Source organism: Adiantum capillus-veneris, chromosome 10 (genome assembly GCF_014529385.1).
Source record: "Adiantum capillus-veneris isolate H3 chromosome 10, ASM1452938v2, whole genome shotgun sequence".
In the NCBI taxonomy this organism is placed as follows: domain Eukaryota; kingdom Viridiplantae; phylum Streptophyta; class Polypodiopsida; order Polypodiales; family Pteridaceae; genus Adiantum; species Adiantum capillus-veneris.
The window spans coordinates 29,231,352-29,245,507 of NC_140940.1; the positions used below are offsets into that span (position 1 = coordinate 29,231,352).

Here is a 14,156-nt window from a genome sequence, read left to right on the forward strand (position 1 = left end):
TGGGGACGGAAAGCCCAAAAATGGGCGTCCCCTGTGACTATGCAAGTTTCAATAGCGGTTGATAGAACTAAGATTTTAGATGGTATTGTGGGCAATGATAAGTCATTGTAGAGCCTTGCATTTGTGTCTTTTGCTGCTTCTGCTTTGAATTTAAAGAAGCTATAGGCAGGCAGGGGAGAGCTATTGGATGTCTAATCTTTGGGTGGACAGCTAGTGTGACCGTCACGTATAAAGTGTGACCGGTCGGTCACGTATAAGTGTGGCCAGTTACATATAAAAGGAGGCCAAGGCCTCATCGGTAGATGACGACCTGCACTGGCTGGGTTCACACAACGTCCGCCCAGACATTGGGTTCACACAGCGTCCGCCCCGGCATTGGACACCCATCCTGCGATGTCATAGACTAGTTCCCAGGCATTGGACACCCATCCTGCGATGTCATAGACTAGTTCCCCTCTCCTGTGTTGGGGACATGACATGTGGGACGGGTTTGCATTGTATTCCCATCGCCTCCGGAGGCTTGGGGAAAAAGCATCTGATGTGGTTTGGTTTTGTTGCAGCTCCGTGTACCCTCTAGTGATTGCAGCTCATCCTTCAGAGCCAAATCAATTCGCTATTGGTCTAACTGATGGGGGTGTGCAAGTAATCGAGCCATTAGAAGCAGAAGGAAGATGGGGAGGAGGTGCATCGTCTGAAAATGGCATCATCAAGAGTGTTTTACCATCCATGGCATCAAGTTCCCAGGTAGCGGAGTCTGCTCCAAGGTAAGCATTTGTCGTTAAAGCACTCGGAGGGTTTTTGATTCTCTGTTGACAGAATTTTGTTTATCAAATGTTTACTTCCTAATGATTGCCAGGAATGATGGAAAGTTAGAGGCTCCCAAGTAATGGATTTGTGGTCCATTCTTCTTTGGCATTAAGCAAGGTGAAAGTTTCTGGTTGCGGAGTGGCCAGTATCAATGTTTACATCTATTACACACTCCATTCATGCGGATGAAAAGAGAGCTCACTATGTAAGTATGTTTAGAAGTTGTGTCGACCACAAATGAGAGGACAATGCTGTGCAAGAGGTTGATGATCTGCATGATGAATATGTCGTGGCAAGAGCTAACCCTCCACAGCTTTTAGAAGCTCTAATGAGGTGAAGGAGCTTAGTCAGTGAGGGGTTTAGCTGCTTTGAACCTAGCACGAGGGTATATTTTTGTGAACCTGTTCAGCAGAGCAATGGTCATCTCATTTGTGAAATTTGTCGACTTCGTCTTAAAGAGATGAGCAAGATAATAATTGTCTGATGCTCCTCTCTCTCTCTCTCTCTCTCTTCCCCACCCATGTTTTTTGTGCTGAAATGTTCTGTTTTATTTCTTGCAGGACTGCACATGCAAATGTGTGAAATTCTCTCTCTCTCTCTCTCCCCCCCCCTCTCAGCAGATCTTCAAAGCCCTCAAGTCAGTGACGTTGCGATGTTTGAGGGCTTGTGTGCACGGTTAGAGCCTGCACGGTAGTGCTGTGCTATTATATGGAGTGTAGCTTAAAAAATGAGTTTCTTAGCCTAGATTGGACTCTTTCCCGCCAATAAATGTTCGAGCAATAAAGTGATGTCGTGGATCGGGATGTATGGTGTTTCAAAATGCAAGTACTGATGGACTACTAATATGATATAAGGAAATGCCACTCACTATTAGCTTTCTTGCACGCATGGGCCTATGTATTTAAAGACTGTTGTAGGAGTAAAATATGCCAATTGTGATGAAGCTAAGAAATTGAATGGGCGTATTTTTGATGTGTCAATTGTCAGCATTAAATGACCTTACAATTTTGTAAGGTCATTTAATGGAGATGAAGATTGTGTGGCATGTATTGCAAGGATCCTTGACATTAGAACAAGCACTAATGTGTGTGCGCGCGCGTGTGCACGCGTGTGCATGCGTGCACAAAAGAAAAGAAGTTTGTACACATACATTGATAGGACGCCCACAAAAAAAAAAGAAAGTTTTTTCCACACATACATATATATCAATGCTTGTTTCAATGTCGAGGACCCTTGCAATACATCCAACACAATCTTCATCTTCACTTCAGACACTTCTCTCATGGATAACACATGAATGATAGTATAGAGGGAAAAGCTTTGCAATGTATTTTTTTCAAATCAATGACTTTGTATAGGTTAGTGATAAAAGATTCAGTGAATATTATGCATGCTATCTCTTAGTAGTGGAAATAGCTCGTGAAAAAGATATATGATAAGTGTACTTGTTTGGTTGTACATTTAAATATATATCTTAAATTGATGTGCTCCTAGACCTTACTAAGCTCAATGTAGAGTTTCAAATGCTACAGGTTGATAATGATAGATACATTGATTGATCCGCATCTGAGATTTATTGGGAAAGAATATATTGGCGATTTCTCATTTTGACCCAAAGCCTCGATATCTATTAGCGTCGTACTTGTTCTTGAATATTAATAAGCTATGAAGTTTTTCTGTGTCAATAGCTTTTTACTCTTGGCCTCAGTTGCATATAATTTGCAGCTCATTTGGCTTACCTTAGTAACAAGCTAGCCTACGTTTTGTACTAATATCTTTGGTTTTATTGGTGCATTACTTTCCTCTCGTAAAGATCCCTTGACGTAGGGCATGAGCATCCATCAAGAACCTCTATAAGGGCCCTCATTTCTTTTGTGAAATGGTTGTACACTGATATAGTTTGAGTTCTTTCTCTTGGCTGTGTTACCCTTCTACTTCGTAAGAGTTTTGTCACTTTCCCTAAATGTGTTTAGTGATTAGGACATGATTATGGCATATTTAATCAATTGATCTTAGCATGCTTCATTGATAGCCAAAATCAACAGCTAAGATATGGGCTTAATGTTGGTAGCATTTCACCCATGTCTTCAACCGAGATTAGGAATCATAGATTGTGGTAGCTTTTGGCTATTGGGTCCCCTGATAACAAGAATTGAACTAAGAGAGTACTATGGGTGAACTACTTATCGTAGGAGACTAGGTGTTACATATTGTGGGGGCTCTTGGTCGTTGGATCCACTCGAGAAACTAGGGGAAAATCATCCATCCTACTTTATTGAGGACATCCGATGGCTCAAAGTGTTTGCAATTTTTGATGCCTAATCTCAATCATAGATCTTTTCGCAAGGAGTCTCTTGAGGGGTGGATTGAATGGTATGTGTATCAAGTATTTGAAAGTCGACATAAGCATCACATATACTAAGGAAAGCTGTTTTCAAGCATATGATGGCTGAGAGTGCATAATGAGTATTGGGAAGTCACGGTCATAAGCATCCACACACGTAAGGAATGATGTTTTCACGAGTTTCCAAAAGGGATGTTTCTATGGCTTTTCAAGTTTTATTTCTCTCCCCCTTGTAACTTTTCTATCCCTCTCTTGTCTTGGTGTACATTGTAATGGTTTTTATTTAGAAAAGAGGCCATTAGTAGATCTTTATATAAGTAAAGAATTGGTAGTGAAATGCACCTCGTTTTTGAGATCGCTTTTTGAATTAATTAGTAAAAGTGAAAACATGCACGAGGGAGGATTCAACTACGGGTATGATGCAATCCGTGCGTGTCATTCTCTTGGTTTCAAGCTTCTCTATATGTAGCTATCTTTGTATCCGTGGAATGTTGCATGCAACATTGCTATCAGAGCACATGCATAACAAAAAGAGAAGGCTTGGTGACAACAATCTATTTGTGGAAGCCCCCCATTTAACTCAAGCACCTACTGCAATGCCCTTGCTAGCCTTGCGTCTAAGGTGACGACCAAGGCATATTCCTGATATAACATTGGCATTGAAAGGCACCACTGGTTTCTTTGTTAGGGTAAGCCTTTAGCTTACACTCATAGTGTGAACAATCTCTAAAAGAAAAGCATGCACCATTATGTGCACAACCATGTAGCCTCACACTCATTCTACTCATTTCATAAACACATTCTACACACTTGATAGCCACATACTACTTGTGGTAGCTCACATGGCCCTTACCATTACCATATGTTGTGTACATCTAGCCACTCATTGATTCCATCCTCCACTTTGAGCCTAAATAAGGTCACTATCCAAAGCTGTAACCCCTCTCACATTCTACAATCACTGGGCAAGTTATTATTTCTAAATTGTGTATTGAGCTCTCTCTAACATACCTATGCTCTAATGCTATGGTAAACACAATCATGAATACTACAATGGTTTATCCACCATAGATGTTACATGTGGTATCAAAGCATGATCTGATTAGTACTTCCTAATCACCATTACATGACCTTAGTATATTAGTATTAGCATTAGCATTAGATTGAATCTATAAAACTCAATTGAGCTGTATGTCAATGAATATGTGCAAAGGTTCAAGACCTTTTTGGGCCACTACCAAGGTATTCAAGGAATTGAGTATTAAGAGAATCAATTCTTTTCTACACGAGTCAGATTCCTCCTTCCCCTTGTGGTGGTTGTAATCATAATTTCATTGCATTTTGTATCTTGCTTGATTGTATGTGCATTGCTATATGCATTTAAAAAAAATTTCGAGCCAAATTATTTTGCTTGAGAACATTAATTGAAAATTGTGTATGTGTGTGCGTAGAGGTTTTCACAAGCTTTTAAATGCACTAATCCATGCTTCATTTAGTTGAAGCATCAAACAATGGAGCCTTGAGTAAATCTTCTTCTTTTATGATTGAATTCTCCATTGATTTTTGCTCGTTGCTTTGATCAAGTATGTGCATCTTTTTAAGAGCGCACGTGTGTGTGTGTGTGTGTGTGTGTGTGTGTGTGTGTATGTGTACATAGTGGTGGAAACCTTCCTCCACGTGGTGCCACCAGCTTGCTTTCGCTTGTAGCTTGCCGCCACGCCCCATCCACGCCCCATCATTTCTACCCTTTGGCAAGTCCCGTCATCTCCTGCAAACTTTCTTTTGTTTAAGGGGGCCCTTCACACCCTTAACTCTTTTGAATATTGATTTTGAGTCTGCCTTATACAAGGCCTCCTTCCCACATACATCACCACTCCTTGGCCTTGCACCTTCCCAAGCCTGTGTTCTCACTTCCATCCACCACTCCTTGGCCTCATTGCTTACTTGCTTATTGATGCTACTAGGCACTAAGGCCTCGTTTCTACTACACTACAATAGAGAAGTAGTTTCCTACATCAAGCATTCAAGGCATCCGAGCTATAATTCAAAAGTTGAAATTCCTTCTTCTGAAATGGCTCCAACTGTTTTTGCTTATAGTGATGACATTGTCATTTTTGGATATGATTGTAATGTATGCAATGATTTGAATGATTAAAGCTCTCACATTGCACCCATAAGCATTTATACCAAATGTTTTACAAAGAAGATAGATAGTGTCTATCCCAATGACATGGTAAGACCCTTGTATCTCACTTTTGTGCTTATATGATGTATATGCACCAAACCAAGTTCAAAGCTATGTACACCCACATGTGCACCATCATCATCAAATTCTGTTGGGGTAAAGGTGCTATGCCTCTACCCGCCCACTGACCATACGTCCATTCCTTATTCTTTATATGCCAAAGACTAAGGAGCTCCTTATCACTTCTTGGAGGTTGCTCCACCCACACAACATGATCTTGTTGCTTCTCCCCTTCCCCGCATGCACCGCATCGTGCACAAACGCATGTATGCATGAGCGCATTCACACGTGGTATTCGAGTTACGACGGTAGATCCGGCCATAGACGGCCTTGTGGTGAGCTCGTCGGCTATGGTGACGGCAATGGGGAGCTTGAGGATCGAGCTTAGCCCGGATCCAGAAAAGAGAAGGCGCATAAGAGGAAAAACGATGGCGCTTCACTTTCTCGGAGTGTGCAGCCCCTCTTGAGCTCAAGGGGAAGCTTAGAATCTCTGCAGGAATCAAGCAAAGTGGGATGCCCAAGCAAAGGTGTCGGACATAGATAGTGAGCTTGGAGGAGAGCTTGGAAAGCTGCATAGAATCAAAAGCCCAAGGTCAAGATTGAAAGCAAGCTTAGGCAGCTTGTGAAACCCTTGCTATAGAGAGTTGCTACAAGCTCAAAATTGAGCTCTCAGCAAGAAATCGAACTGCAGCACGTTGAGACCAAGCAAAGGAGAAGTTCGAGCAAATTTGCAGAGTGTGATGAGAGGGCAATTGCAGGCAAATACGGCAAATTCGAGGGAATTCTATGTAGTTGTGTGTGAACACACACACACACACACACACACACACACACACACACACACACACACACACACACACACACACACACACACACACACACACACACACACACACATGCTGCTGTTTATACGCAGTCTTAACTCCTGGTGGTATATAGGAGTGGCTTGTTTCCACTTCCTAGGTATATATAGCTGGTGACTGGTCTCAGTAACTAGTATTGGCCTGGGAAGGATCTTGTGATTAATGGTTTGAATTCACTAGGTGATTTCTGATGTGGGAAATTAGTGGGTGGAATTTTAATATATGATACCTAACACTTTAGAAGGAGTTAAGTGGGAGAGTGGGTTTGAGTTGGATGGCCTAGCTCTGTAAAACCTTGTCTTCATCCGCTTGATGACGCTGTGGCACACTTCTGGCAGTGTCTGTTCTGTGTGTGTGTGTGTGTGTGTGTGTACAAGGCGACGACGATGGCTCTTCTCCCTTATGACGATCGGACCCGCCATACTGCTGTGGAAGGGATTGGCTACTGGCACTGTCCCCTACAAAAGGTGAGATTCCTTGCTCCCATGTATGAATGGGCCAAACCCATATAAAAGGGCCATTGTGACATAAATCCCTCATTATGAAGGGTGCATGCTAAAGAAGAGTGCTCTTGCCCTATCTCCATCTCCTTCTCCATTGTGTGCTCACGAGTGTGTGTGTGTGTGTGTGTGTGTGTGTGTGTGTGTGTGTGCACGCGCGCACGCTTGAGAGAGAGAGAGAGAGAGAGAGAGAGAGAGAGAGAGAGAGAGAGAGAGAGAGAGAGAGAGCGATTGAGCATTGCGACAGCATCGGTGACAGCGAGGCGGTTGAGCATGGCGACAGTGGCTCCCTCTTCTTCGCGGTGAGGAATCCTTGACTGCGGCGAGCGTAGGAGCGGTGAGTGACACGCCCTTGCTCACTTTTAGCTTGCTAGGTTAGCTAGGTTGTGTGCTTGCAACCATTCATGGCTCGCAGCTTGACAAGTCCCTAGCTCCGATATGTGTGGTAGATGCACACATTTCTGGTGACGTTTTCGACGGAGAGTTGCCATGCGCCAAGCTCGAGAAGCACTTTGTACTACCTCGTGAAGTCACTCAGTGCATGTAGGAAAGGTAGAGGAAGGTGCATGTGGTGATTTTGGTACAAGTCTGTTAGGAATAACAGGAAAGTTCTATTCTGTTAAGCTCTGTTGAGTTATGTTAAGCCTTGTTAACCTCTATTCATTGGTTATGTCAACTCTATTTTAGTTTTGTTCTGTTAGTTTTGCATTGTGTTAGTTATATTCTGCAGTTCCATTATGTCCTGGTTTTGCTAGGTCCACACGTGCGATTGCTCAATTTTGTACGCGGCATGTAGATCTGTGTGCGGCCGCACGCAACTCCATGCACGTGCGACTAGCAACCACGTAGGCATATCCAGAAACCTTATCCTCAAATTTACAAAAAGAATGAAAAGAAAAATTGCAAAAAAAAAAGTTTTTAAAAAAAGAGGAAAAGAAAGAGAAAGAAAAGTATGTATTAAAAGAATGATGGAGATCCGGATCATTCCCCAAGTCAAAGCCTCAGTCCTATGATATAATATAGATCCCAAGAGACTATATATAGTCTACCCCCACAAGGGGGAGTGAGGGCATATGGGACAAGTCCTCCACCCTCCCCTTCACACTTGCACCCTGGGACTTTCCATTTTAAGCTGTTGTTCCAACTAGAAATAAACTATTTTGAGGATTTCAAGGATGTAAAATAACCAAATCTTGGATTATAAAGCACGCCACATCCCTCTGACCGAGATGCTCGTTTGAGCTATCACACGCTATACATAGCTTGGTAAAAAAAAAGGACCAAAAAATAAAAAATTTGAGAGTAAAACCGGGTTGCAAAACACCCAAAAAACTAGATGAACAGCCTTCAAGGGCACTCACCAACACTTCTAGGGTGTCAAGGTCACCTACGCTGTGGTCGTGTGCTAGAGCACGAACATATAGAGAGTGCCTTTGTTTACACGAGCACCCATTACTTGAATGATTTATTAATATTGGTCACATAGTTTTTAGGCTAGTAGGTTTATGACCTAAGGTCATAATTGATTGCTTGTGTTGCATGCATAAAACTGAAATTTCAAGTGGTTTAATCTTCACAATAGTTTAGTGTCTTTTTTGCTTTATGTTATCTAGTTTTTGACTATGATTCACCCATCTTTTAGAAGCAAAAAATTCACTTTGCATGATTGTTCATTGTACTTCATGTTTTTATCCTTGTTGGCCTTTGATGCTCATTACTTGTTCTTATGTTTTGCAGCTCAACATTTCTTCCATGGACTTGCTTTCTACCACGTCACCGTGTTGCTTCACCGGCATACGAGGATGTGCACCAAATAAGGAAAGGGGTAATGTTATGATACAACGATTACACATTAGGCTCTAGGCCCTCAGCGGGAACCCAAGGCAGTACTACTCAAGAACCCCTATTGCATGTGAGGCATCAAATATCCATCTAACTGTATGTTTATGATGTTTATATGTGGGAAATAGTACAAGAAGTTTGACTATTTTAAGAGAATATCCAATATTATTAAGGTGCTCGGTGATCCTATCAATCATCAAACTAGGGGACTGGCTAAGCAACATGAATTTCCTTCTAGATATTCAAAATTGTGTTGCTTTTGAAGCAGGTTTTTTGCAAATAAGAGTAGGATAATTGGTGCTTTGTCAAGCCCTACAACAAACCAATTATATGTGAGTTTTTGAAATTGCAATCCAAGGTGTGGTGTGATCCAAGTACTATTAGTGGGCAGGCATTCGTATGGTAGAACATAGATTTTTTGCAAAAAACATTGTTGAACTAATTTAGTTAAGTCATGTAGAAATGTTTTCTCCAGTCGGAGAGAACTGAAAGGTCAGTTAAGCAACCTTTTCACTAAAAAGCACTAAAAATCATGAAAAGCTAAAAATAGTGTGAAAAGCACTCGAAAAGCGGATTTCTACAAAATTGAACTATAGCTTCTCTAAAACATGTAGATCAAGGATCCGACCTTGCTTTTTGCAAAAAAGCACCTAAAAGCATTAAAAACATGAAAAACCTAAAAATAGCGGATTTTTCCAAAACTCAACCAAACGTCCGTCTAACCTACTGGAACGTGGAAACGGCTTTGCTTTTTACTTTAGAACCTCCAATACTGTCAATCAAGCATCTTAAATAAAAAATTTGGCAAAATAGATATTGAAAGCTACTTTTCTTATTTTTTAAAGAGACCCAAAAATTGGGGATCTTACAAAGTTAGTCGATATTTTGACCGTCATGCATCAGGCTTATATTCTGTGCAAGAGATTTTTCATAGATCTATCACACAACAATCAACAGGCATAGCATTGTTTCATGACCGTATCTGAGCAAGTAAGGCAAGCTCAATAACAAACCCCAGAGGCACCTCATCAGAAAAACAACTGCGGCAGCTGTCCCAGTAAAATAGACCAGGCATGCTTATTTTAAACCTCTCAAAAGTAAGCCAATACCTACCATATAATATAGGGTCATCTACCAAGTTCTATGTAAGAAAAAACTTCTAGCATTACTTTCTTAGCCATAAAAAGCCTCAAGGCAACCATTAACTTGCACTGAAGAAAGGATACAACCTTTCAATGTATTTCACTGCTTGTATACACACCTATGACAATTCAGTAGACATATATTGAAAGAATTTCCTAAGCTCGAAAGGAGAGTAAAAAATCAGTGCCGCAGATACCAAAGGGTTAGTGGAAGTTGCCAACCATAAGCAAGCTAGTTATGACATAACATTCATACTTCGACATAGTATAGCCAAGACATGCAAGAGTTCTATTACCATATTAAAAGTGAATCACAACACATCCATGAAGCTCGGACAGTATTTCCATAGCAATATCTCAAATCACCTGAGATTGATGTTGAGATGTCGAGCTCTATACCTTGAGCTGGCATCCACTACGGGTCTTGGCCGCTTACGGCATTTACTCACTGGCGCGTTAGGTGACCGACACGGAGGATCTCTGCCAGTGATTCTACAGCTGGACTACACTTATAGTGCCAGCCTAGTACGCTTCTAGCGAGTTCACACTTAGTGATCGCATGTACATATGTGCTACTTTTCAGCTTTAGCACTTAGTCATTTTGTACTCTCTTTTCTGTGAAGAAGAAGAAGAAGCTTTCCATCTCTGTGTGCTTTGTGCTTGTCTTGTGTAGCTCTCTTGCATCCTCATTCTTTACAATTGAGTCGGAGCAGCCAGCTCCACAATAGCTTGCTTGTCTTTGCCTTTTGCCAAAGAGACAAACTCTCTAATAATACACCCCCTTGTTGGAAAACCCTCCGAATCCAAAGGTACAACCAACCCTTCACTAGTACACGCACACACCACAGAAGCACATAGGTACCAATGCTAAATGGGCGTCCACATTGGCCAGTCAAAGTAAAAATACTGTCAAATGAGATATGTGGTGTACCTCTCATTGGCGATCACCCAAGCACCTATAGGACCGAAAGCCCGGCCCATGACTCAAAACAATGTGATAAAGAGTCCGTCATCGGTTAACATACTGTATTATTGACTCAACCAAAATTAGGAAAAATGTCAAAACTCTAAAAGACAACCTTGTTCCATTAGGAAAATCTTGTCTATTCTTGACGTTGTACCATGGATTTATGAAGAAAAAACTTATCAATGTCAGGACAACGGCAAGGCCGGACTAGACAAGGGCAAGGCCGGGCTAGGCAGTGTGGAAAGGGAGTCCAACTAGGGCAAAGGTCTAGGAGCTATGCTATATAGTGGGTGGTTGGGAGGTGGACTCCTAGGTTCTAGTTCCCCTTGTCTAACATTGGTATCGAGAGCAAGGTTACTAATTTTGGGAAGGCACAGCCGTGGTGTTGGAGAGCCACACGAATTATTGCATGCTTTTGCATGTCGGGGTCAAGGAGGCCGTGGAGCTCACCCCCTGTGAGTAGGACGACAAAGCTAACGGCGTGGGCAACACCGCTTGCGAGGAGAAGAGGCCGACAAGTGACCTACAATGAATCGCGCCCTCTCGGGCTTGACGGCATTGCGCGGGTGCACTGAGCGTTTGACGAGCCTGTAGCAGGCACTCTCGACCACCATGGAAGGCGGGGTGAGCAAAAGCTCCCCCCTCGCGCTCTCTGCGGGCCGCCATAGCTAGTGAACAATTTTTTTTTCATACTTAGAGGACGCCCAACTGGGCACCCTCAATTTTTTCACCAACAAGGGATGGTACCCACAGCAGGGTACCCCCCCCCCCTCTTGTGAAGCTTCGGGCGAAGCTAGGCAAACCGACAGAGCCAACAAGCAAGGGCAAGGCCGGGAAATACAAAGGCAAAGGTGCTATTTCTGCTGCGTATCCTGCATATGATTGTTTCGTACCTTCATTCAAGTCAACGACAAGTTATTCAAAATACACAGACCAACTGTAGTACGGGTGCTCAAGGCAAACACACCTACACTATTAAATTGTTTTCTTAAAATCCGGAGCAAGATTACATCCTCAGTGGCAATTGGAGCACAAACAAAATTAGCAAGGCTAATTACCGGTATCAACGGGATTCTTTATTAGTATTTACCAGTTGTGGTACATCAAGTTTTTTTCTTGCTATTCCTTGCACTGCACTGTGTCGCCATGGACTTAGACATCAATATGAAGTTTGATTTCAAGCAAAATACACCTGATCCTGCCCATGCTGGCTCGCGGCCGGACACTCTCACGGAGAGTGCCCACGATGCTACGGCAAGTGACGACACCTATGAATTGCTCGACATTCAAGAATTTCGTGCACTTCAGACATGTATATTAGTCATGGAAGAAAATTTTAAATCTTTAAATGAAAACATCACTAAATTATCCACGTTAGTGATCCAATTAATGCAACAACAGTCCAAGGGTCCTACTGACACGCACATGCATGAGCACGTTGCTACACAGGGGCAAGGCCCTTCTAATCAAGGACAAGGTCCAACTGCTGATACTTTGCACACTCTCATTGCAAAAGAGGTGGATGAGTTGTTGAAAAACACAAAAACATCAACTTTTAAGGGAGAAGACCGCGATCGCAATAAGGATGCAGTGAATATCTTTCTCAGCAAGTGGGATGGAATTCACACCTTACGGCGTACTCCGGACGTAGTCAGAGCACTGCAAACGAGCTTAACTCTGGAAGTCAAGGCCTACAAATGGTGGATGTCTCTCAAGGAGAAGAATATCTTACCACAGAGTTGGGCAGCTTTTGAAGCTATGTTTCGCAAAGAATTTTTGCCTACAAATAAGGCAGATCGGAATTGGATGGCTTGGGACACGTGTTCCATGCGCCAATACCCATCATTACTTGAATATATATCTCACTATCGGGATGTTATCCTCAAGTTGGAAGGCTTAGATAACTTTCAACAAGTACGGGGATTTATACGTGGTCTGACACCAGAGCTTAAGAAGCACGTCAAGACCCAAGATCCTAAAACACTTGAGGAAGCCATAGTGAAAGCACATATTCACGATGATCCAGATGAAAAGAAATCACATAATACTCACGTGCCTGCTAATACACATGGTAATACACCCACACAATATGGGCACAATAAAAGGAAATTTATAGTAGCCAATTCAGAAGCATCTAAAAAACCCAAGGGGTCCAAAGGTCCTCTCTCTCTTGAGGACTTTGATAAATCTAAGAAAGAGAAATTATGTTTTAAATGTTTAGGAAGAGGTCATGGCAAAAAGGATTGTCCCAAGGGGAAATCTGCTGCTCATGGCAAGGAGACAGCAGTGCACACGGTGCAACTGCTGTCTCTTGAGTCTTCCTCACGATTCTTTACAGTGGAAGTAACACAGACCGAGGTGGTGCATGAATGCTGTCTCACAGCTTCCATGTGGTAATAGACCTTCGGACCACATGAGTTAGTACGTATGCATGGATCTATGCAAGGGCACAAGGCGTGCATCTTGGTAGATGACGATGCTACTCACAATTTTATCAAGTACGGATTGGTGAAAAAACTCAAATTGCCTCAAACTCCGAGTACCTATCGCTACAAGGTAGCAATGATGAATGGACATGATACCAAAATCTGGGAAACTCAAGTCCGAGCTATTCCATTGGAAGTACAAGGTTACTCCACATCCTTGGATTTTCAAGTTATGAACATGGAGAGGGTAGACGTGGTACTTGGTAGGGAATGGTTGCATAGCCTAGGACCATCACTGAAGCGTGGCTATGAGCACAACAACTTGATGTTCGAATCCCATGGCACACATGTGTTGTTGTTAGGAGAGAAGGATGTACCTTCTTCACCATTGATATGTATAGCTGAGCTTATGCAGCTCGTTTTTGATAATGAAATAGATCAAGTTTTCTTGTGTTACTCATTGTCTCATTTTCTCTCTAACATTGAATCTGTTGAACATTCCTCAACGCTGCATGCTTCTCTCTCATCTCTTCCACTAATGGCTACTTCCAAACAAGCAAGCGTTGCTAGTGAGTTACAAAAATTATTAAAGGAATTTAAAGATGTTTTTCCTAATGATTTGCCACCAGGATTACCGCCGACACGATCGGTGCAACATAGCATCGATGTGGTTGCACGCAGTAAACCTGTCAGTAAACCGCCCTACCGTATGAGTTACTCTGAAGCTGCTGAGGTGGAACATCAGCTTGCTGACTACCTTAGCAGAGGGTTTATCCAACCCAGTTCTTCACCATGGGCTTCTCCTATCCTATTAGTGAAGAAAAAAGACGGTAGTATGCGCATGTGCGTAGATTGCCGTTGCTTAAATGCGGTTACGATTAAGAACAAGTGCCCATTGCCACGAGTGGATGGAGTTGTTCGACAAACTCACTCATGCTCGTATTTTCACGAAAATAGACTTGCGGTCAGGTTATCACCAAGTCCGTATTTGACTTGCTGATATACCCAAAATTGCATTCC

General features: G+C 42.4%; 1 protein-coding gene across 2 annotated transcripts in view; it reads left to right on the forward strand.

Moving 5' to 3' along the window:
* Window positions 1-1,689, forward strand: part of LOC147448617 (protein TPR3-like) — an 11,911-nt gene extending 10,222 nt beyond the window's left edge. Inside the window, exons 25-27 of one of the 2 annotated variants that reach the window (XR_015189368.1) lie at window positions 561-764; window positions 857-1,012; window positions 1,368-1,689. Coding sequence is in view for 1 of the 2 variants with exons in the window: in XM_086521181.1 (XP_086377307.1) it covers window positions 561-764; window positions 857-887 (235 nt within the window). In the remaining variant the exon portion in view is untranslated. Of the gene's footprint in view, window positions 1-560; window positions 765-856; window positions 1,292-1,367 lie in introns of those variants that run through there. The other variant, XM_086521181.1, reaches the window with a different exon arrangement.
* The last annotated feature ends 12,467 nt before the right edge of the window (window positions 1,690-14,156 follow it).